General features: G+C 39.5%; 1 protein-coding gene across 2 annotated transcripts in view; it reads right to left on the bottom strand.

Annotated features, from left to right (window-relative positions):
• SORCS2 (sortilin related VPS10 domain containing receptor 2) overlaps nt 1–25,701 on the bottom strand; it is a 122,327-nt gene that overhangs the window by 4,666 nt on the left and 91,960 nt on the right. Inside the window, exons 17-27 of one of the 2 annotated variants that reach the window (XM_087721882.1) lie at nt 24,961–25,086; nt 22,680–22,851; nt 19,441–19,627; nt 16,186–16,319; nt 11,101–11,224; nt 10,648–10,760; nt 9,615–9,740; nt 8,078–8,177; nt 7,003–7,105; nt 4,467–4,556; nt 1,075–1,088 (exon numbers count right to left, since the gene is read on the bottom strand). In XM_087721882.1, coding sequence (XP_087578008.1) covers nt 1,075–1,088; nt 4,467–4,556; nt 7,003–7,105; nt 8,078–8,177; nt 9,615–9,740; nt 10,648–10,760; nt 11,101–11,224; nt 16,186–16,319; nt 19,441–19,627; nt 22,680–22,851; nt 24,961–25,086 — 1,289 coding nt within the window. Of the gene's footprint in view, nt 1–1,074; nt 1,089–4,401; nt 4,557–7,002; nt 7,106–8,077; nt 8,178–9,614; nt 9,741–10,647; nt 10,761–11,100; nt 11,225–16,185; nt 16,320–19,440; nt 19,628–22,679; nt 22,852–24,960; nt 25,087–25,701 lie in introns of both variants that reach the window. The other variant, XM_087721881.1, reaches the window with a different exon arrangement.

Genomic DNA, 25,701 nt, shown 5'->3' with positions numbered 1-25,701 from the left:
TTCCAAAGCAGCCCTTGCATTTTATAGTGAGGAGTGAGAATTTGAACCCATGTTTTCCTGGCTCTAATCTGACATCCAATCAGGCATAGTAGCTACTTTATCATCTACTATGGAACATTCGGGTTGTTTCATGTATGTTTGACTAAGCTGAAGCATATCACAGGAATCAGTGCAAAAGCATATTAGTAGTAGGTTTGTCTAGAGAATGCCCATCAAACTTGTAGTAGGTTCCAGTATGAAGAGATGATAGAAATGAAGAGGAGAAAAAATATTCTGGAATGGCTCTTTTATCAAAAAATGTGATTCATCTGGCAATACAAACATAATGAATCTGTCTTCAAAATTATTTTTACCCTGAGCAAAACAGGAAATTGAGAATCCAAGGCAATTAGGAAATTATTCCATCCCTTTCAATACATTCTAGACCCAAGCATTTTTGATATCTATTCTTACTGGCTTCAGCAATTTTCTTCAATATTTTGTTAGAAATATCTATTATTAAAAATCAAAATATATGACATTGATCTAGCAATGAGTTTGCTGCTATTTCATGGCTACTTTATGTAATGTAACTTCTTCATATGATTAGACTATTTTTAGATTGTAGTTTGGTAGATTTGGTAGATTTATTATAATTTATAGGCCGCCCTTTTCCCTGAGGGGACTCAGGGCGGCTTACAAAAACACGGGGAAGGGGGTACAAAGACAAAAAGCATAAGACAATACATAATATTAAAAAAATAGAGCACAACATTCATTCATCATTCGGGAGGGGACGAACTAAGATTTTTATCCCCAGGCCTGACGGGATAGCCAGATCTTAAGGGCCGTGCGGAAGGCCTGGGCGGTGGTGAGGGTGCGGATCTCCACGGGGAGATTGTTCCATAGCGTCGGAGCTACAACTGAGAAGGCTCTCCTCCGCGTAGTCGCCAGTCGGCACTGACTGGCGGATGGGATTCGGAGGAGGCCTACCCTGTGCGATCTGATGGGACGCAGGGAGGTAATTGGCAGAAGGCGGTCTCTCAAATAGCCAGATCCACTACCATGGAGCGCTTTGTGAGTGGTAAGTAGGACCTTGAAGTGCACCCGGAGACCAACAGGAAGCCAGCGCAGCTCACGGAGGATCGGTGTTAAGTGGGCGAACCGTGGTGCGCCCACGATCACTCGCGCGGCCGCATTCTGGACTAGCTGAAGTCGCCGGATGCTCTTCAAGGGCAGCCCCATGTAGAGCATGTTGCAGTATTCCAGCCTAGAGATCACAAGGGCTCGAGTGACTGTTGTGAGGGCCTCCCGGTTCAGGTAGGGCCGCAACTGGCGCATCAGGCGAACCTGAGCAAATGCCCCCCTGGTCACAGCTGACAAATGATGGTCGAAACTCAGCTGTGGATCCAGGAGGACTCCCAAGTTGCGGACCCTGTCTGAGGGGTATAAATTTTGTCCCCCCAGCCTGATTGATGGAACATTAGCCAAATTATTGGGAGGAAAACACAACAGCCACTCGGTCTTTTCCGGGTTGAGCACCAGTTTGTTAGCTCTCATCCAGTCTTTAACAGCCTCAAGGCCTCGGTTCATCACTTCCACCGCTTCATTGAGTTGGCACGGGGCGGACAGATACAGCTGCGTATCGTCCGCATATTGGTGGTATTTTATCCCGTGCCTCCGAATGATCTCGCCCAGCGGTTTCATGTATATGTTAAATAGTAGGGGGGATAAGACCGAACCCTGCGGCACCCCACAAGTAAGGGGCCTCGGGGACGATCTCTGCCCCCCCACCAACACCGACTGCGACCTGTCCGAGAGGTAGGAGGAGAACCACTGCAAAACAGTGCCGCCCACCCCCACCTCCCGCAGTCGTCGCAGAAGGATACCATGGTCGATGGTATCGAAAGCCGCTGAGAGGTCAAGGAGAACCAGGATGGACGCATGGCCTCCATCTCTGGCTCTCCAGAGATCATCGGTCAATGCGACCAAAGCGGTTTCTGTGCTGTAACCGGGCCTGAAGCCAGACTGGAAGGGGTCAAGATAGTTAGCTTCCTCCAAGGTACGCTGAAGCTGGAAGGCCACCACCTTCTCAACAACCTTCCCCACAAAGGGGAGGTTGGAGACTGGACGGTAGTTGTTAAGAATTGCTGGATCCAAGGACGGTTTCTTCAGGAGGGGTCTCACCACCGCCGCCTTCAGCGCGGTGGGGAGATGCCCCTCCCGAAGAGAGGTGGTAACAACCGCCTGGATCCAGCCTCGTGTCACCTCACTGCTGTTGGCAACCAGCCAGGAGGGACACGGGTCCAGAATACAGGTGGAGGCGCTCACAGCTCGCATAGCCTTGTCCACATCCCCATTATTCTATTTTATTTTCAGGAGTTCATTCTAGGATTTCTGGGATGGTATTACACTTCTCCTCAACCTCTAGTTGGTGATACCCAAAATTTGGAGATGCAAAAAGCCATTTTACAATGTCTTAACTGCCTGTATTACATTTTTTTACCCACCATTAGCCTTGTTTCCTCTCCCTTCTACCCATTCCTGCCTCTCAGCATGAAAAAGTTATCACAATCCAACTGATTATCTTAGGTGGGCCTGTGACAATTTGACATGGCCAGTTAACTGGCCATGGCCAATTCACTGCGAAACAACTTGCGCAGGACAACTCGCTATGGGACAATAGCAATAGCAGTTAGACTTATATACCGCTTCATAGGGCTTTCAGCTCTCTCTAAGCGGTTTACAGAGTCAGCATATCGCCCCCAACAATCTGGGTCCTCATTTCACCCACCTCGGAAGGATGGAAGGCTGAGTCAACCCTGAGGCGGTGAGATTTGAACCGCCGAACTGCAGCTAACAGTCAGCTGAAGTAGCCTGCAGTGCTGCACTCTAACCACTGCGCCACCTCGGCTCTTTTTAGACAAGAGTTACACTAATATCAAAGCAATAGTGGAATAGAATAATTAAAGAAAGAATGCAAAAAGGAGGGACAGAATGAAATGTGACTTGAAAAAAATAAAATAATTTTTATTTATTTTAAATAATGAAATAGAATTGTTCCTCATCAAACTGTCCCGTGGCAAGTTGGTGAGTTGTCCTGCAGTGAGTTGGCTACAGCAAATTGTTCCATTCCAATCTTAGCTAGCAATCCAGCCATATCCTAACAGTGAACCAGGTTAGATAAGCAGGTGGCTGGAGTGGAATACCCCAAAAATCAAAGTGGCAACAGCTGCATCAACTCCAATGCATAGGAGTTGGGGCTTCACTTACATCATTGAGCCTGCCATCTTCACTTTTTGTGACCTCCCTACAGATAAACTGCAAACCAATAGGATAGGTTTGGTTTTCATTCTATGACTCTCCTTCCATGGCTTCCATTCAACTCTTGGCTTCAAAATCATCTGTGGTAAAATAATCCCACATCAAACTACTAAAAGGGCAGGACGTAATTGGCCAGGCATCAGCAACCTTTTCAGGCACTGGGCAGATGAAAAAAACGAAAAAGAAGGTCTCGCTCGCAAATGCTGTGAGAAGTTGGTATTTTATGTGATTTCAGGCATCCTTTGTCAATATTGCTCAATTTAATTTTCAGGAACCAGGATCATGGTGTCCAATCCATGTCCATGGAAGTATCTTACGGCAGTTAACTTTTATGTTAGGCCACTTTATGAGAGACATTGGGAATATAAAGAGAATTGCTCTATCATTTAAAACAGAAGGGTGAACCTTTGTATCCCAAAGATGCTGCTGAATTATACTGTCTACCAATCCAATCAGTACACCCAATAGTAAGAGATGCTCTCCCCCCATTTATTAATTATGCTGTCAGATCATCTTCTTAACATGCCTGCTTCAATGAATCAATGTATATATTTAAAACATTTAACACAAACAGAATTTGAATTCAGTCTTGAATATTCTTTTGGCCCTAGATACATTTTTCTAAAAATCTCCAATAACACACAAATGGCACCATGCTTTACAGCAGTGGTAGTCAACCTGGTCCCCACCGCCCACTAGTGGGCGTTCCAGCTTTCATGGTGGGCGGTAGGGGTTTGCTGTAACTCTGCTTTATAAATTTTATAAAGTAAAGTTACTTCCCTAGTTTATAAATCACCATTACTGTGAAACTGGTGAGCGGTTAGAAAATTTGAATACTACCAGAAATACAAAAGTGGGCGGTAGGTATAAAAAGGGTGACTACCCCTGCTTTACAGTTATCCTCACAATTGTTAGCATTTTCTCTATGTTTTTTCTCAGGGAGCACCTGGCTCTTAAATATATTTTCAATGATCTGACATAGCTGGAAAAGATTTTGTGGAAGCTGAAATAATAAGTCAATATTATTATTTGGCATAGGATCATCTTAAATACCAAGCAGATATATACATTATTTTCATAAAGAGATTTTATATTTACCTCTTGCATTTCCCAGGGTTTGACAATCAAGATCGTCATCAATGAATTCCTCCCCCTGGGTATTTTGGGTATCCTCTCTGTGATTTACAGGGCTGGTCATCTCCTGCTCTTTTTCATTTTGCATCTGAGCATAGACATTTCTCCCTGGTAATTTCCTTAAGAACATAAGATAGTTTTTTTATAAATATTGCATTGCCTTGATCTACCAAGAGTGACCCATAGGTGGAAGCATCCATTGCAAATATGGTTGCCTATGTGTTCATTCAGACTTCACTGAGCTACTATGGAATACTTTCTGGTGCTTATGCAAATACCCCATCCAAATCTATGGTTAAAAATTCCAATGGCATCAAGATTCAGATAATTATCTTGGAATTCTTGTTTGTTGCTCAATTCTTTGCATTTAGGGGAACTTAGAGAGTTTTCGAGCACACAATGCAGCATCTTTGGGGAATGTTCAACAAGAGCTCACAATTCCTCTACATTCCATAGTTACCTATGCAAAAAAAGCAAGCTATCTTTTCCAATACAGATTATGATTTTTTTCATTAAAATGCAGGTATTTGTATTCTTTCTGCTATTTTTCATAATTTTAAATTATAAATAAAACAATGTTTTGCATTTTTTTAAAAAAATACAGCAATATTTTTTGTATTTTTTCATAAAGAAGCAATGTGTGGAAGCTCGTGGAAGAGCCAAGGTGGCGCAGTGGTTAAAAAGCAGCACTGCAGGCTACTGCTAGATCAGCAGGTCAGCGGTTCAAATCTCACCGGCTCAGGGTTGACTCAGCCTTCCATCCTTCTGAGGTGGGTAAAATGAGGACCCGGATTGTTGGGGGCAATATGCTGACTCTCTGTAAACCGCTTAGAGAGGCCTGAAAGGCCTATGAAGCGGTATATAAGTCTACTGCTATTGCTATTGCTATTGCTCGTTAAAGCAAGAGCCAACCTGGAACTAATCGAGAGCTAATAAAAGACCCTCAGAATGCTAGCGACCAGATGACTGCAAAGAATATAAACTCTTCCATTCCCTACCAGTCAATTAAAACTAAAGAAGTTTCTTGGATAAGAAGAAATATTTTCAAAGAAAAAAACCAAGAAAATCTAATTAATTGTAATTGTAATTTAATAAATTTATATGCCACCCAATTCCGTAGGACTCCGGGCGGCTTACAAATACAAGAATAAAATAAGAACTAAAATATAGGGAAAAGAGGAAAACAGATTTAAAAACAACACACCATGCACTCAAACCTAGATGGGGCTGGACCTCATTTATGGGGTCAACAGCCCCAGGCCTGCCGGAACAGCCAGGTTTTGGTGGCTTTTCGGAAGGCCGAGAGAGTGGGAAAAGTCCGGATCTCTGCAGGTAGATCGTTCCACAGGGCCGGAGCAGCTACAGAGAAGGCCCTCCCCCGAGGGGTCATCAGCCGGCATTGCCCGGTCGATGGTATCCGGAGGAGGCCCAGCCTATAAGATCTTATCGGCCGTTGGGAGGTATTTGGCAGGAGGCGGTCTCTTTGGAAAAGCACTTTTGGGACAACCATGACTGAATGATTAAGAAACTCTATAGACATAATGTCCATAACCTCACATCATAATTGAATACAGCAAATCACTAGTAGAAAACTAAGTTCACTAGAGATAACATAGGTAACTATTGCCAGAGTCATGCATTCCCATAGTAATCTTTGAACACTGTAAATCACAAAATGGGAAAGGAAACATTTTAAGAATTGTTAAATTTAGTAAAGTATATGTCTAGCTTTAAAAAGTTTCCTATATTGAACTGGAATCCAATGGATTATTGCTCATTAATGACAGACATATGATGCTTGACAATAACGGCCTCTTGTTGCTATAAAAAATTATAGAGCTACCTGACCTTGTAACATGGAAACACGTGGCAAAATAAAAACATTAGCTGCTTTAATTAAATGAATTCAATGAAAACACTATATTCAATTCAATAGAATGGATTTAAATATTCTTATCACCTGACCATGCCCTCACACCATATTTACCCAAAAGGAAGATGGCCCTGAATTTAAAACTGCAGAATGAACAAAAATTATACACATATCAGAAAGTACATTTACTTCATCCAATCCCCATCTGCTTTTTTCTGTTTTTGCTGGAAGGAACAGGTGTGTATGGAAATGTGTGTACATATTCACCAAATTCGGAATGCAAGAGAATAGTTAGCATATTAATCAATTACGGATGAATTAATTTTATAGACAAGAGTACTCTAAAATACAAGAGGCAAAGGCAAACCACTCCCAAAAATATTGGCAAGGAAACTGCATTTAATCACTAGCAATTGTTATTTTTTGTCCTGGGTATCTGTTGGCAGACAGTTATGCACACATAAATAGACACAAAGAAAGAAGTCTGTCGCATGAGAGGTGGAAATACCCAAGATTTGTTTCAGTTGGAGTTGACAGGGCAGGAAAGCTGCAAGAAGCAGTAAAAACATTTTTAACTATAAATCCAGGATAGTTGTTAATTCATGATTATTTTCATTTTGGGAGAATAAAATGAATCTGACAAATAATAAATAATAGTCTTTTCAGCCCGTAGATATACAGTATACAATCACCTTTTGAATTTGTAGAGGATTATGGCTCCTATAACCACAAGTGAAATGACAAAGAAAGCCATGATCATCCAGTACCCATTGCCTCCTCTGATGCTCTGAGAATCTGAAATTAAAGATAAACCTTAGTAAGTGGAATCTTTAGCAGAATCATCTTCTAACCCATTGTAACACATTTATCTGTTCAAACTGTAGCTTGCACTGGAGTACACTTTTATTCACAGTAATGCAGCAATGAAATCAGCCTTCACTAACTGTGTACTCTCTAAATGTGTTGGATTTCACAATGTTTTTCCTTACGATTCTGGGAATTTAAATTCAATACCTGGAGGGCATCAACATGAGTCTTGCTTTCATGTTCACCTCCTTTTTCTTTCCAATTCCTGGAATTCGCTAAAATAGATCTTAATTTTAATTACCTGGTGGATGAGTTTCATAATCTAGCCCTTCAGTTCCCAAGTTTAGCAAAAAAAAATGCAGGGCAAACAAAAAGTTTTATTTGGTGTAATTCCATATAAAGCTGACTGTTGTCACAGAATAATTCTGAATTATCTATTATAAATATTAATATAGCTTAAACACAATTAGCCTTTGACATGATCACAACTGAGTCCAACATTTCTGTTGTTAAGTGAGACATTTGTTAAGTGAGTTTTGCCCCATTTTACAACCTTTCTTGCCACCGTTGTTCAGTGAATCATTGCCGTCGATAAGTTAGTAACTCGGTTGTTAAGTGAATCTGGCATCCCCATTGACTTTGCTTGTCAAAAAGTGATCACATGACCTTGGGACACAGTAATGGACATAAATATGAACCAATTGCCACCAATTTTGATCACATGATTGGGATGCTACAAAGGTTGTAACTGTGAAAAATGGTCATAAGTCACTTTTTTCAGTACCGTTGTAACTTTGAACCATCACTAAATGAACGGTTGCAAGGATTACTGTTGTGAGGACTACCTGTATTACAAAAATATTTTCTCTGGAGAAAACTTTACTACTGTAATTGTCCAAAGAGAGAGGAGGGGAGGGGAAACAGGAGAGAGGAGAGACGGTAAGGGGAGAGGTGGTTTACCTGAATCAGAACTACCTAATGCCACATGGACCCATTTTCCTCCTCTCATAAAGAAACTGATGTTTTGGGCATTCAGAGATTGTTTAATAGCAGCTAACCACTAGAAATTAAAAAAAACATACAGAAGAACAAATCAGTGCATTTTTAATGTTGTTAAGTGTCAGGGACTTCAGAAAAAAGGAATAAATTACGAGATGGAATTTGCTTCACATAGCCTAAAAAGAGAAAATTAAAAAGAAGATGCAACTTATGCAGACAATGAAATGGAAGCATTGCTTCTCAACTGTTAACTGCTTCTGTGTACAAGCTGATTAGCTCCCAAGGTAAGGCCAAGAAAAAGGACACTGGAAGAGTGACATTTTCGTTCGTATCTATCCATACCCTTATTTCAACCTTTCCATTGGGATTCTACATAATAAATTCTAATACTTCCAGGTTGAGATATATTGACGTTAGCCAAAAAGAGAGGATCGGGTTTTTGTTTAGAGATCCAGTCACTTGGGTAATCCATGTTTCATCTGCCTAAAAATAAGACAAAATATGTCCTAAGGCAACTTGGGATGCTATTTGTACCAGTGCAAAATGTCTAAGGCAGTGTTTCTCAACCTTGGCAACTTGAAGATGTCCAGACTTCAACTCCCAGAATTCCCCAGCCAGCATTCGCTGGCTGGGGAATTCTGGGAGTTGAAGTCTGGACATCTTCAAGTTGCCAAGGTTGAGAAACACTGGTCTACGGGCATATAATTTCCCCCTGTTTCATCATATCTTTTCTAAGACTACATTTGTAAGAAACCAGATAATAGCTTAGTAGCCACATGAATCTAATCCCAATTCTTACTCTATCATTACAGGCAGCATTCTGCTCTAAGATGTCTACAGCAAAGTATGCCTAACGACTTTTTTGATTGTAGTCCACTGTGATGAAGTATATGAAACCCTTACCTTATGCATACTGCATCACCCAGACCCACTGAAAGAGCCTGCATGCTATGGTGATTAAAATGAATTGTCTCTTAGAGGAACCATGGAATGCAAAATTCATCTAAGTCATGGAATGATAACTTCACCACCGTAGAGTTAACAAGTCTTCACAGGATGGCTAATACGGTTCTCAAGATTTCTGCATCCTGTCCCCAGAAGTCTGGGAAAAGGCCACTTCCCATTTGCAACTCCCGTTCCTCTCCAATTCAATATTTTTCTTAGTTAAAGAAAGTAAGCTATCCTTTGCTTCCATTGTCTTCTGAGTGAATGAAGGAATAGTTTTCTTGGATCACAGGGAAGCCAGAAAACAAAGATTCTCTTGTTCTCAAAGGACAGCTCATTATCTCTACAGAAAATCAACGGAGTATGTAGAGAATGGAACAGTGTCATCTGAGCCTCCCTCTCAAATGCTGCCTGCTGTAATTTGTGGGAACACTTTTGTCAGATTAAAACTTAGCACCGCCCTACAATTAGAAAATGATTTCCCATTAATTTCATTAAGAATGAGATGTAGGCAGGATGACTCATTACAGATTAATATACAATAGTTGAGTACCTTATCATTAAATACATTTTTCTTTCCTTCAGGATGGCTTGTAGACAGAAGCATATAAAAGTCAGCGGTGGTGGGTACCCCAGGTTTTATTACTGTCATAAGACTTTCTTCGGGTAAGCATGTTTCCTAAAAGAAGAAAAAACATTGCATCTGGATGACTACCTTCAATTACAGATCTTTTAATAAGCTTTGAATTTGATCTATTTTTTGAATATTTTAGTCAGATATACAGTAGGTATAGAAACCACATCCTGTCTGACATTATGTAGTCACACTAGAAACACTTTTTCAGAAGGAGGAATGGATGTTAAGAAAAATAACCAAAAATTCAAGATGCTTATAAAAATATTTTCCCCAAAATTTATACATTAAACCCAACTATATTACAGTTTCCCAAAAGTTTCGATTGGTGACAATTGGAGTACTTCTATTAGGACAAGGAAAACCTTTCAAAAGAGGTTCTCTGCCAACATAGAGGAGAATATACAAAGACCTCTCTTTGACTTATGAAAACAGCCATTATTTTTTCCAGGGACACACATCTGCTTCCAGCTGTCGACCCTTGTGTATACTTCAGTTCACTTGCTTCCCAGCTGCTTTAATGATTCAAAGGGAATCCTTCATGAACTTTCCAGAGTGTTACACGGCATTTTAGAAAAATTATGTGCTGCCTTATGTGCTGCCTAAATCCCCATCCTCCCCATCCAATAAAATTTAGAGAAAACCCAGATTAAAAATATCAACCCAATTTTAATACAGACATTCTTGCACTTTCTAAAATTAAGAGCAAGCATCCGGTGGGTTACTTTTCTCAAACTAAACCAGATGGCCTTTTTTCTCTAAATGTTCTACATTTTAGTTTAGGGAACAAAGTTTTGATTTTTTAAAATAAAGCAGTAACAAGAAATAGCCCAACATATCAAAAGTAATGTACTAAAGAACAATAAACCTCTGCCACAATGGTAACTTTTAATTACTTTAAATTTGCTAGTTTATAATCAGAGAAGGAGGTATCCAGAGCCAAATAGAGTACCTGGGCAATCCGCTGTGTTACCACATGGCCAACATCCTCTCGCCAAGCAGGTATATTTGGGTTGTATAAATCTAGATGTTCAGAAAACTTTAACGGAAGAACTTTATAATGATCTGGAAATATGAAGAAATAGCGCAACTAAATAATTGAAAAAAGCTTTCTAAAAATAGCAATTCTAAAATGATTCAAAGGATTCTATAAATGTAATTATGCATGTGTATCAAACAAGTATCCTGAAGTTTTAACTTATTTGTTATATTGAAACAACAAGCAACATAACTATAAATTATAAATCATGGGAGCAACAGAATTAAACAGATATCAAAAAGTGCACTGACTTGCATTTTCATTGCAATGGCTGTAGATTGTAAACTTCACTCTAAACTTACAGTATCTGCAACTGGATGATAACAATATATATTACTAAATATCATTACAAGGATGGTACCTCACCCAAAACCTGGATAATCTTGGAATCCTGAAGCATAGAATTTCCACAAGAAGCTTGAACTGTAACTCTGACTTTTCCTGCTTCAGCAAAACTGGTTACCAAGAAATTTTCCAGTGAAAGAACTGGCTAAAGAAAAGAAGTGATAGAGAGAAAATAAATATGAGCCAAAAAGTTCCTAATTCAGCTTCAAATTTGGAGTGTTTAAAAGGTTTGCAAACAGTAATGGCTTTTCCCCCTAATTTGAAAATTCACTAAAATATCACAGGCATCAGTGAAAATCAGGGAATGCATATGACCCTAATCATCAGAATATTTATTATGTGAAGCAACAATAGAGTCACCAGCATGTAACCTCCATTAATTGCTCTGCTACATGCATCAACTGTTAGTATTAAGGGAAAAAGCAACCCATCACAAAAACAAAAAATAATGAAGTAAAAATAGCAACAATACTGATAAATGCTAAATATTGATATAATACCATAATGGGTTTCAATTACGAAAATATTCATTAGATATACAGGTAATTTCTCTTAGCAATGAATAACAAAGATTGTTCCAGTACGTAAACAACTACAGTGAAGGATTCAAAGTCAGAAGGCTTCATTTCTAGTTATCTTTGAACCAGAATTTTATTTTTTTTCTTCAAAACCATCACAGATCCGCTGCTAGACCCCCTGCAATTTGCACACTGAGCAAGTAGATCGACAGATGATGCTGTTAATATGGCTCTGCACTACATCCTACAATATCTTGAATCTCCAAAGACCTATGCAAGGGTCCTCTTTGTAGACTTCAACTCAGCAATCAATACTATCATTCCAGATATTCTTCCAACTAAACAAAATCAGCTAGCTGTACCTGTTCACACTTGTAAATCGATCATAAGCTTCCTAACAGACAGAAAGCAGCAGGTGAAGCTAGGCAAAAACATCAGATACCGATACAATTAGCACAGGAGCCCCCCAAGGCTGTGTGGTCTCTCCATTTTTCTCTATACGCCAATGACTGCATCTCAAAAGATCCCTCTGTTAAAATACTGAAGGTTGCAGATGATACAACAGTAATTGGTCTCATTTAAGACAACAGTGAATCTGCATTCAGACAGGAGGTTGAACAACTGGCCTTGTGGTGCAACCAGGACAATCTTGAACTAAATACACTCAAAAGGGTAGAAATGGTGATAGATTTTTAGGAGAAATCCTCCTAAACTGTCACCTCTTACAATACTAGACAACACAGTATCAATAGTAGAGATCTTCAAGTTTCTAGGTTCTATCATATCTCAAGACTTAAAATGGACATCTGTCATCAAAAAAGCACAACGAAGAATGTTCTATCTGCGCCAACTCAGAAAGTTCAAACTTCCCAAAGAGCTTCTGATTCTGTTCTACAGAGGAATTATTGAGTCTGTCATCTGCACCTCTATAACTGTCTGGTTTGGCTCTGCCATCAAACAAGACAGACACAGATAATTAGAACTGCAGAAAAAACAATTGCTACCAACCTGCCTTCCATCGAAAACCTGTATACTGCACGAGTCAAAAAGAGGGCTATGAAAATAACTACAGATCCCTCTCATCCTGGACTTAGATTGTTTCAACTTCTACCCTCAAAACGATGCACACCAGAACAACTAGGCACAAGGACAGTTTTTCCCCGAATGCCATCACTCTGCTAAACAACTAATTCCCATAACACTGTCATATTACCTACTAAGACTGTATTACTATTATTCTTCTTTTCCTTCCTAGTACCTATCTCTTCTCACTTATGATTATAATCATGTTACTTGTATCTTTAAAATTTATATTGTTTTGTTTGTTTCCTATTATAATTTGATTGCTTATTCGCAACCTACAACTATCACTAAGTGCTGAATGTTATGATTCTTGATGAATGTATTCTTTTTATTTTTCCCTTATGTACACTGAGAGCATATGCACCAAAGAGAAGTTTCTTGTGTGTCCAATCACACTTGGTCAATAGATATTTTCAATGGAAGAAGGAGGGAATCCATGAAATCTTTATTTTCTTTACAGCAAAAGGGGCTTAAAATGTGGTGAAAATCCCCACATTTTAGTACTGTCTACTAATTGATAGTCAGAAAGAACAGAAGAGTATTGATTCTAAGTATGTAAAAAGTAAAACATTATACAATATTATTACCCGCAATATTAATATTACTTTATTATCATCATGAATGCAGAATAAAATATTGAATTAAAATACAGTTCATGATCTCATTTAAATGAAAATGTATTTTCATAACCCCCATTTACATTTACAAGCTTCTACCACTCAGTTTTTCAAAACTGGAAAAAATCCAGTAAAACCTTTCCTTGAACAACCCCTCCCCTCCTTTTTAAATTGATGACCGGATGCTTTGCCTGGCAGAGCCCCAAATCTACTTGGTTCCAATGAATCCCTTTGGTTTCAACATTTCTAAGAGTTCTGAGAAGGGGAGATGGCTGCTTGCCATGGCTCCCAAGCACACATAATTGTAAAACAAAGAAGCAAGTAGACAGTTCAAATAGGAATCTTTCAGATTCAGTTACTTTCTTCTGGAAGAAGAAGAAACTGGAAGAAAGTAACTGAATCTGAAAGATTCCTATTTGAACTGTCTATAGGTTTTCACTGCGCTAGATGACGAGCATGTAAATGTTTGATAATGACACAAATATCTTAATATTGATTTTTCTTTGGCAACAGAATCACACACAAGAAATTAAGATATCCTTGCATTAATCTAAACTATGAAGTAGAACCCTTGATCTGGACTTAACCACAATAAAAAATCTCTACGTGTTTAGTAGGTGTCTGGTTAATTTTAGAATTTCCACTCCATAGTCTCTGACAACTAAATTAATACAAAAGTTTCTTAATTTCTCTTTCTCTAAATCCCTCTATCAAATATTATATTATATATAAATATTATATTAACAGATAATTTATACTTCTTTTTCAGAAGTTTCTTGCATTGGAGCTCTTCCCACCCCACATGGACTCCCAATTCAGGGTTCGATGCACATGTTCTTATCAAATTACCACAGTTCAGGAATATTTTCCTTTAAAAATTAACTAGAACACCTACTGAACCACTATACTTGCAAGCATTAATTGATTGTCACAGGCTTGTAGTGTGATGTTACTAAACAAACTTGCCATAATCATAGTTCACTTGGAGCACCGTTATTGTGAGTAGTTAAACTATCTGATAGTCACACTTACATGAGTGAAAATGCTGCTATTAACTCCTTTTAATGAAACTGAGGATTGAAAGTAATGCTATTTCTAACAGGACAATCTTCACTATTCACTACTAAGTAACTCCCCAAATCAAGAGGGGGAGTTATGGATAATAATAAAAAAAAAAGATCTCATGCACTGAGGAGTACAGTCTGAATTGCTAAACAACAACCTATGCTTGCAACACACAGTGCTTTGCTGTTTCTGCATTAGAGAGCCGAGGTGGCGCAGTGGTTAGGGTGCAGGCCACTTCAGCTGACTGTTATCTGCAGTTCAGCGGTTCTAATCTCACCGGCTCAGCCTTCCATCCTTCCGAGGTGGGTGAAATGAGGACCCAGACTGTGGGGGCGATATGCTGACTCTGTAAACTGCTTAGAGAGGGCTGAAAGCCCTATGAAGCGGTATATAAGTCTAACTGCTATTGCTATTGCTAAGTCTTTGCGGGATCTACCAGTCAACTTGAAATTGACTGGCACAATCCAAGTCTCCGTCCTTTATTTGACCTGCTCATCTCTATCAGTTCCCACCTTTTTTTACAGGTGAGCTACATTTGTGAGGTTTAATACCAGAAAGGAGGAAACAGATACAGTTGTTGTGGCAGAGACCCTGGCAGACAGAGAAATGGGGAGCTGGCTAGAAAGTAACAGAAAGCAAACACTGGACTCTCCAAAAGGTATAGAGAACTTGATAAAGTTTATTTTTCCCAGTCCCTTGAGCATTCTGGAGCATGGTTTGAGAACAAAAACAACTTTTTTAACACTTCAGTAGCTCAAACCTACACTCAAAGTCCCATTCAAAACAAAATGCCTAACAGTAAACTGTTCCAGCAGTAGCATTTTGCAGGTTGCTATGTTGCTTTCACACCAACAATCTCAATGTGCCTGCCAGCCTTAACTCTGAGTATATAAGCAGCTCCTTACTTAAGTATGAGCCAGCAGTGTGCTGCAGCTCCCCAAAAAAGAAATTCAAGGTTGCATCAAGAGACGCATAATTTCACAATCATGTGAAGTGTTAGTACCATTTTATACTGCATGGGTGAGACCACGCTTGGAATATTGCACACCCACTGCCCGTGATACTCCAGATGCTCGGCAGACTGTCGCGCAGGTGCCGTACGCTCCATGTACGTGCGCAAATGGTCCGGTTGGGTCAAATACAGGTAAGGATGGCGGATAGGCAGGCGGGCCCTCCGGAGCACCATACCAGAACATTTCCTGGTGCTCCCAGCAGGCACTGGTGTGCCCATACTGGGGCGTACCAGCCGTAACCCACCACTGGATTAGGGGTGATATGATAGCAGCCTTCCTGTACTTGAGGGGCTGCTACACACAAGAGGGAGTAAATGTATTCTCCAAAGCACTTGGCAGTAGGACAAGTAGTAACAGGCAGAAGATCATTAAAGAAAGATCCAACCTAGAACTAAGGAGAAATTTCCTGACAATGAGAACAATTAATCAGGCTTCCCTCCGGAAGTTGTGGAAGTTCTATCACTGGAGGTTCTCCAGAAGAGACAGGACAGCCCTTTGTCCAGAATTATATAGGATCTCCTGCCATGGGCAGGGGGTTGGAGTATGTGCAAGACGGCCACTCACAGAACCTCAGTCAGCAATCTCACTGAGATTGCAGTGCTAAGTTGAATATGGGGGAAGTACAGTATGTCAAACCTTCAAAAATATTTAACAATAAAACTATAGTTTAAGATAATAAAACTAGCTGTTTTAGGATACTAAGATACCTATAAATTTTATAAATAAATAAATGCATACATATAGTACATATTGAAATTAGCGTAAAAAGTTTCAAATGCTGGAAAAATGACCGTAATAATTATTCAATACCTGAATATTGTTTCCAATCCACCAGTAAAAAAGTGTAAAGTTAGAGTTCTTTGGCAGGATGATGGCTGTCAAATTCACCTCCCGGTTTCTGCCAACAGCAGGAACTACTTCAAGATGTAAAGCCTGCAGTGGAGCTGGAAAGAGTCCCGACTGTTAATTGAAAAGCCATTAATTTATCAAACATCTTGTGCTTTCAAATACATCTTCTTAAAGATGCACTAGAATGCTCAGGGACATCTTTTAAACTTTTCAAGCAAATTCAAGAGAACACCACCTTCCTTAGGGACTGAATTAAACTACATCAAATTTTATTGCTCAATAGAAAATTAATGTTAGCAATTCTCACTGCAAATTAAATTGTCTTAAGTTTTTATAACTTGTTGAAATTTTAATTAAGATACTTTTTAAAAATTTGCATTTATTTTATTTGGAAGTCTTAAATAAATATTGCATTTATATTCCTTCCAAATCAGAAAGGGGAAACCTAAAGCTGATGGGTTGTGTATACAGTATATACTAGATAGAAGCAAGTAGGAAGAGTGAGATTTTCAGTTAGGGGACCACAGAGTTTCCAAACACTGGGAACAAGAGACTGTGAAATCTCTGAACTTGTCTGACCAAGTCTAGAGAAAGCTTTACATTTGCATTATTTACACCGGTTATTTACACCGCAGAATAATTACAAACTGCATGAGCTACAGGGACTCTTTTTTCCCAATATTGTTGCAGAGTGCATGTGGCTGTGGACCATGAGACTGAGATACTGATCCTACAGTTCTACAGGGAGATTCCCTTACATTAAAGCTAATTTCATATGAGTGAATTCCTGGCACTGTACATCACTATTTTCCCCCAATTCAATTGCTACTCATTGTTGACAATGCATTTATTAGAAAACTATAGTATTTATTTGTTTATTTATTTATTTATTAGATTTATATACCGCTTCATAGGGCTTTCAGCCCTCTCTAAGCGGTTTACAAATTTTTTTAGCAAATTGAGTCAGCAACTTGCCCCCACAGTCTGGGTCCTCATTTCACCCACCTTGGAAGGATGGAAGGCTGAGTCGACCTTGAGCCGGTGAGATTTGAACCACTGAACTGCAGATCACAGTCAGCTAAAGTGGCCTGCAGTACTGCACCCTAACCACTGGGCCACCTCGGCTCATGTATATGTATATGTATAGTACATATTTGTTGCATAGTGCTCTCTGTGCAGGATCAATTGTTAGAACAATTACAAATGCTTTCTACCTATAGCTTTGCGAACCTTAGGCTTTATATGCTGCCATTTTCAAATAACGTTCTCCCATGGAATTCCACCAACTATATGTGTACCATCACACATGTCTAGCACTGCACAGAGATGAACATAATCAATGAAAGACTTTCAAAGACGTCCAACTTCGTTCCTGGGACTGTGTTTTTCCTTCTCCTTTTCCTTTTCTCAGCACCATTATGATGTTCTTCCAAAAGAAACTGACAGATTTTATCCCTCCATTTATCCACAAGATCAAATGTTGAATCTATTCTCATTGGCCATAGTTGGCTATATCACAACATTAAATCACCAGAATTCAACTGTGTTTCAAAGCTGTAATTACTCAAAACAGCAATCAAAGCAGTTTTAGCAATCCTGAGAGAAAGTAGTGTTGGTTGTGTGTCATGAGCAGGGACGTGCAGTCAGGGGAGGCAGAGCCTCACCACTGTCATCATGAAAAGAAAAAAAAATGTAAAAGGAAAAAGGCAAGAGCTGAGGTCAGGCTGTGCTAGTTGCTGCCAGAGTCACCGTGGATGACTCTGCTTAGTGCTTAACTGTTTAAAAAGTGCCCTCTACAGGAGGAGGCAGGAGAATGAGGTGCCTCATCTAGTCTGACTTTAGGCGTTTTATAATCACTCGAGCAGAGTTAAGCAAGGATTAAAAGCCTAAAAATTCCTGACATAAGTGAGGCACGTCGTTCTCCTGCCTCCTCCTGTAGAGGGTGCTTTTTAGAGGTTTTTTTAAACAGTTAAGCAGAGTCATCCACAGTGACTCTGGCAGCAACTAGCTCAGCCTGACCTCAGCTCTTGCCTTTTTCCTTTTACATTTTTTTTTCTTTTCATGATGACAGGCAAGAGCAGAGTTGAAATCCTCTCTGAAACAGTTGGAAAAGGTACATGTGGGTCGGAGGGAGGGGGAGGAATTCAAACTTCATCCTCCTGGTGCAACTTTGTTTGTGTGTTTGTGTGTGTTTGACAGAGGGGGAAGGGAAGGAGAGAGGGAGGAAGGAGGGGAAGGGAGAAGAAAAAGAAAAAGAAAGAAGGAAACTTATTTAGCAAAGGAGAAAAACAAATGCTGTCGCTTTAAATCGGAACTAAGCATGCCTGGCTGTGGAATTCTGGGAGTTGAAGTCCACAAGTCTAAAATAATTGCTGCCTCATCAGCCATAAACCTCACCGCACGTCACTGGTCATGAGGCAGGTCAGATGTCTGCTGCACTGCCTTCAAAGTTAAATTTAAGCAGAATCCTGTCATATATTCCTGATGTCAGTATATAAAAAGAAAGTATGAACAAACTTCAGTTTAGTGGAAATAGGAAACTTTCCCAACTTGGTCAAACAAATTCATGAATCTGTAAACTGCACTTTTCACTTAAAGGAAAAACTTACCTCCAGATTTTATGCATTTTTAAATTTGTTCACCTCTACCTTCAGCTGTATCAAGAAGTGAGCGCAGAGTTTCTGCTCTACTTGTTTTGTGTGCCAGCACACAAATGTGGTGTGCGGAAGACAGCAAATGCAAAAAGCAATGAGGCATCACAGGGATTTTTCATCTTGAAGGCTACCTTACTTCCTTTATGACTAGGATGAGCATTTATCTGAGCAAGATATTAAATCAATTTTCAGTGTTCTACTATACTGACAATATACAGAATAGAACCGGAATCCATTTATGGACATAACCTAAATATATTTTATGATGTAGACTATAGCCAAGATGCATTCAAAATGTATCCCTCCTCAACAAGATTTTTGGGTGTTGATAACAATAGCAGACAGATGAATAAACTTGAGATCAGAAAGTAATTTCCATCCCAGAGGGGGGAAAATCCAACATTCTGTTGACTGTTAAGAAGCTCCAAGAGTGAAATATGTATTGCACTGTAAATTGCTAACCATTTTGTAATGAAATATACAAATGTAACAAATAGGTAAGTTAATACTATACTAATGCTGCAATAATAATGAGAATGAGAAAAATAAAAGTGAAACTTACGATGAACCTGAATAAATATGACTGCTTCATCTTGACCTGCAGCATTCTTGGCCACCACAGAGACACGATAAACTCCAGGATTTTCATAATGGTGTTGAAAGGTTTCACCTATCAGTGTCAGGTTCATATAGTTTGCCTTAATGCCATCTCCAAAGTTCACTTGATATCTGGTGTTTAAAGTATCACCCTATGAAAACCAAGAAGGAAAAAAAAACCAGACCCATCTCAAAAATGGAAGAGGGGAGCAATCAAAGCTATGTATCAATACTGGCAGCTCTGAAAGTAAGCATTAGCCATCCACTGAACCGATTGCTGCCTCTGTTACATCATAAACAGAATTTCACAAAGCTCTATTAAAAGTATTTTAAAATTCATGGTACCTCAGATGGAGCGGAATCATTCAAAATAGGGAGGGTGGGTGTAGAGAAAAAAAAGTAACATAGACAGGTTGTCTAAACGAAATTTTTATTTATAAGGTTGTTCTTGTCTTTGGAGGATTAACCTACACTTTTTGTTTGCATGATGATAAATGGGTCAAATTAAGATTGGAAGCCCCAGAATTTATCCGGGTTACTCTGAGTTTATATATGTATCGTATTTGTATGGCTGCCCATTTTACAAAAAAAAATGAGTCCAGGTGGTGTTATATAAATTTTATAAAGAATGATGCATTTTTTTAAAAAAAAGATCAATTCTTAGATCATTAAAATTCAATAATAAACTCCTAATTAGTAGTATTGAAGATAAATCTACATCTGGCACATCTCCTCTTCCAATAATATAAGCATCCAAACCAGCTTCTTGCATGCTTAGTTTGCATGATTCAATATATGCCCCATCAAACACTACCAGGTTCCCCAAGCGATGTCACCTTCTTACCAAGCTTGGCAGTGATTTTTGGCATTTGTGTTGTGGCCCAGCAGGAGCCGTTGGAGCTGCCACCAGACTCCGACAGCAAGGGGCCCTATGAGTCGGCTCTGGAGGATGTGGAGGACCCTGGATAAGGTTCTGACTCTGAGCAGGGTGCAGAGAGGCTGGTTGGCCACCAGGGGGTGCCTGAGCCTTGGACCAGTGGGGAGGAGACAAGGGAGAGTGAGCCTGAGTCCAGCAGTGAGTTGTTCCTGGATGCCCGGCATCGAAGAGCTAATAGGCGTAAGGAACACTTGCACAGTTACAGGAGGTAATTGCACTCAGCTGGTGGTCATTAGGCTCCTCTCCAGACTATAAAAAGACTACTTGTGCACACGCCCCTCTTTGCAGAAGTCAACACATTGACTAAAAGTTGAAGAACTTTAGTAACTACCTTGGCAGGCTGGATTGCTGCCAAGGTTTATCTGAGTTGCTGCCAAGGTCCTTATCTGTTTGTTATGCTTGGCTTTCAGCCACCGAGGTTTTGGTTTCTTGCTATTAAAGTACATTCTAGTTAAGCTTGTCTCGGCATTCATTACTGGACAGAGGAAGGGGTCAGAACAATTTGCTAAGGAAGAAATTGGCTTTAACACCTATATCAACTCAATCTGCTGACTGAGACTGATTTGATTGCACACATTTTTGCAAAAGTTTTTGGCCAGCGCATGTCTTACTCAGAGTGCCAAACGTTGAACAGTTTGTAGGATTCAATCAGGGTTGGTCACTGCAACCAGAGGTTTAGTCTTCCAAGCTTTAGGATTTGTGTTGGAGGCCATTTTCAGGGAACTTCTCTCTGGCAAAGTGTTTGCTTTGGGCTACTCTGTGTGTGGTATTTATATGATGCCTCTTTTGTGTGGGTTTTTAATTGTTGATTGGGCTGTTGATGGCTGGCTATTAAGTCGTTGTCTGTTGTTTCCCTGTGCTGCCAAGTCCTCACCTCCTAATTACTTGATAAGCTGGTGGCAAATCAGCACTCCCATTTACTGACAGAGACGCCTGTTTCCCAGGCTTCAATCAGTTTCCAGGCTGTTTTTGTGCTTGCTCATCTAACAAACTGAGTAGCTGCAAAACTGAATGTATGTCCTTGTTCATTGCAATGTGAGGCTACCATTGAGTTTGGCCCTTTTGTTGCTTCCTTTCTCATCTCATTGTGTTGTGTAGGCATCTTGTAACAAATGATTGTGGGTACACATTCTCCCTGAGTTTTTCATGTAGGCATCTGCTCTTCAGGTGTTTAGCTTGCTATGTACTACAGTGGATTCTCACCCTGCCATATAGTTGAATTGAAGAATTTCTTGGGGCATGAGTTTTTTCATAAGAATGTATGTAAACCTATTACCTGTCACTTCTACTAGAATCTTACTTTCTGTTCATTTAGCCAAAGATTTGCAGATCTGCTTTTGAAGGCATCCCAAATGTGCATGAGATATCAAAGTTACTTCTGATCTGGCTATATCTACTATTTTATATAAGATGAAGTAACACTATCAACAATGTCTACATGTGCATGCACTGCACACAATCCTGTCCTTTATAAGCAATTCCAAATTCACCATAACAAATCAACAGTCTCCAATGCTCCTTAAGTTCTGGGGAAAACATATGTATCTCACAAACAATGCTTTTCCTAGCAACAAAATATGTGGCAAATGTGTTTAAGTTTTTGCTTAACTGCCTCTGTGTAAGCTGAAACTTACTGTAAAACTCCCATGCCTCTTTGCCAGCAAAACAGAAACAAAAGGACATTGAAACCCTTCTGTTTTATACACAACTAAGATTTACTCCTGATTTCTGGGAAAAGGAAATGATTAAAATACTCTTCACTAATAATTAATTTAAATTTAGGCAATAACTGTTCTGTGGTTTGGCCATTTCCTGCTAGAGGAAGTTTCTTGATTACTGACGCTACCTTCAGTTATTTCTCAATTACTTCATTCCTAGGAAAGGAAGAAAGCCTTCAGTGACGCACATACTACCACCTGCTGCCAAGCCAACCCAATCACTTCATCTTCATACTAATAAACACCGCTGTCATGATAGCCTGCCAGATAGTAACGGGCTATACATAACTCCCATCTCTCTTTTTTTGTATCAGTGGAGGGGGGAAGAGAGGTGTCTCCTATAGGAACTTAGGGAGAAAAAACTGTGAAGTAAGAGAAGGAGCCCACTAATTTTTTTACCTTCAAATAAAGAGAATGATAAGTCAGCAGAGAAAGAGAAAGGAAAACAAAATACATTGTAGGACAAATTCTAGTGCAACCCTGTTTTCAGGTTAAAAGGACAATTACATTTTTATTCTGACTTCCATAGATGAGAAATTCCAGTAATACCTGATTTTGTTTGACCATAAAGGTGACATATTCTCCTGGCTTAATAGCTAGGCTTTTCCCTTTAATGCTGATCTGCAATCCTTTGGGAGCAGTTAGTGGACACACATGCTGAGAAGAATTTTTCTGTAAATCCGTACCTCCTTTACATATATTAGATATAACTTTACGGTATCTGTAGAAAGAAGTGAATGGAGAGCATATCTGAGGGAGGAACACAACTGATCAACAGATACAGAAAAGGCTCATGCCCTTGAGCCAAGTCTTAATTTGGATTCAACCCTATATGTTCACACAACAGATCTAGGACAAAAGCAGAGAGGCAGCATGCTGTCAGTATATCACATACAGCTCTTAGCTGCTAGGAGGCAAGCTATAACATGCTGGATTGCAGTCTCTACACTAGAGATTCTAGCTTCCATAAAAATAACATTAAAATGCTTCAGCTAAAACTGGATTTTGGTAGCATGCTGGCCAAAATGTGGAAAATATTTGATACTGTTTTTAATATTGGCAGAAAAGGCTGACTGTTGTATGGGAGTAAGGCTGGTAAACTAGTCTATACTTTATTTACATTATTAAAAAGTACTATGAGAAAGCCTTGATTTAACCAAAGCCACAATGTATAGTGTCACCTATGTTGTTGTTGTTGTGGTTTGCATATGAAAGTTGAAATCCATAGGCTGGTGATAGTGACACGTTATCAAAGATGGGTTCCTACCAGTTCGCACCTATTCGGTAGAACCGGTTCATCAAATTTACCGAACCGGTTAGAAGAGGTTCCACCAGTGGACCCGGAAAGCAGGCCACACCTACAGAAGAGGTTCCAAAATTTTTTGAAACCCACCACTGGTCCTTGGATATGATTATTCTACCCTATCATGCTCATATTTATAAAACTCAGTGCCTCTGTGAAAGGTAAGGATGACTACTGCATTTGTGGTACAATCAGAACATTGCGTGTGTTGAAGTTGTTTTAACGCAAACCAAAGATGCCTTTAAAAAACAAGTTTACATCATATTGTTTTGCATGCCAGTGCTGTGTGTGAGGTAATTTAAGGTGGTTCTGACAAGTGTCATCGGCATCTTTATATCTGGTCACATGGGCGGCAAGCCACTCCCATCCGGTGACATGGGTGGCAAGCTACTCCCACAAAGGAAGCTACACCCATAGAGTAGGTTCGAACAATTTTTGAAACCCACCACTGCATGTTATGCTCCAGTAATAGTGATAATGAAAGGATGAGAAATAGTTTTGAGAAAAAGGTGCAAGATTCCAGATGTATGCAATCGTAGACTACATAAATAAGTAACAATTATATAACTGATGAGAAGCAAAATAGAGAAAGAGGTAAGAACTTGAAAGAACAGCAGCAAAGTATAAAGCAATGTATGGACATATTGGAAACAAGGATAAAAAGAATGGGGGAGATATATGTGAATGCTGTTGGTATGTGCTATATTTCCTTTCCTTTTTATTTTCTCATGCCTTTAATTTCTTTAGCTTGCTATTTCGCCCTCCTTTTTTTTACCCCACAAGGAAATGATAGGATAAACATATAAAATTACATATTTCTGTGTACCTATAAGATTATCCACAGAAGCAGAATAGGGGCAATTTCAAAACAAAACAGTACCAGGCCAAAGGTAAGGAATTCCCAACCATATTTTTATGTATAACTATTTAATCATAATAAGTTGGCACACTGCCCAGTAATTCCTTCAAAGATTAAAAAATGGTGGTGTATAATAATTAAAAACGCAAGACCCCATGAAGAGTTGGCAAGGTCAGAACTTGTTATTCAAACTGCCCAAAAGGCCGGCTACAATTCCAGAGGGGATTGACTGGATAGTGAAGAAAGAGGCACCTGTGTACTGCAGCCTTGCGAATGTAGAAAGCAGACAGAAGCCCTACATTTCTCAAAATAGCAATCCTTGACTTTCTTAATATGATGTATGCTGCCAAATACACCAGAAAGGAAAAGTAACTGCATCCCTGCTGATAATGTTAGCTATCATTCAGAAAAGCAGCTTCAGTGACACCAATTTGGGGGCTAACAGAAATCTCCAGAGGTAATGTATCTCTAACTATTAAGAAGCATTCATCAAGGCAAAATAGTATGCAGAAACTTTCCACATCATTTTTTTTCAAAACCCAAAATATTTTATTAGAAATAAATAATCGTTTTTGTCTCTATCATATTAGCAATTTGTAAAGGAGACTGATACAAGGCAGAAAGTAAAATAGAGAGCTATTTTCCAAACAAAATATTCACTTACTTACCCTGTGCTACTTTTATAGGTCTGCCCTGCGATACAGTCTTCAGGGGGGGCTTTAGGGTTAAACCAAAAGTCAGCAAAGCACATGCTGGGCTCTGATTTTGAAAGTGAAAGTTCAAATCCATAATCACTACAGAATAATAATAACAAATAGGTTTTTATTGTACACATAACTCTATGAATTATAGCTGAAACAGATTGTATCTTTTTGGGATGGTATCTTTTACCAGACATCCTTTGGGTTCCATACAGAGGTGGGTTCCTACCAGTTTGCACCTATTCGGTAGAACCGGTTCGTCAAATCTACCGAACCGGTTAGAAGAGGTTCCACCAGTGGACCTGGAAAGCAGGCCACACCTACAGAAGAGGTTCCAAATTTTTTTGAAACCCACCACTGGTCCTTGGATATGATTATTCTACACTATCAAGCTGATATTTATACAACTCAGTGCCTCTGTGAAAGGTAAGGATGACTACTGCGTTTGTGGTGCAATCAGAACATTGCGTGTGTTGAAGTTGTTTTAACGCAAACCAAAGATGCCTTTTAGAAAACAAGTTTACATCATATTCTTATGCATGCCAGTGCTGTGTGTGAGGTAATTTAAGGTGGTTCCGACAAGTGTCGTCGGCATCTTCATATCCGGTCACATGGGCGGCAAGCCACTCCCACCCGGTCACATGGGTGGCAAGCCACTCCCATCCAGTCACATGGGTGGCAAGCCACTCCCACAAAGGAGGCCACACC

Source organism: Thamnophis sirtalis, unplaced genomic scaffold (assembly GCF_051295495.1).
Source record: "Thamnophis sirtalis isolate CommonGarterSnake01/CBP01778 unplaced genomic scaffold, rThaSir2_p1.2 scaffold_8, whole genome shotgun sequence".
In the NCBI taxonomy this organism is placed as follows: Eukaryota; Metazoa; Chordata; class Lepidosauria; order Squamata; family Natricidae; genus Thamnophis; species Thamnophis sirtalis.
Note: the sequence above shows the minus strand (reverse complement) of the source record. Positions and strands in the feature narration are given on the sequence as shown.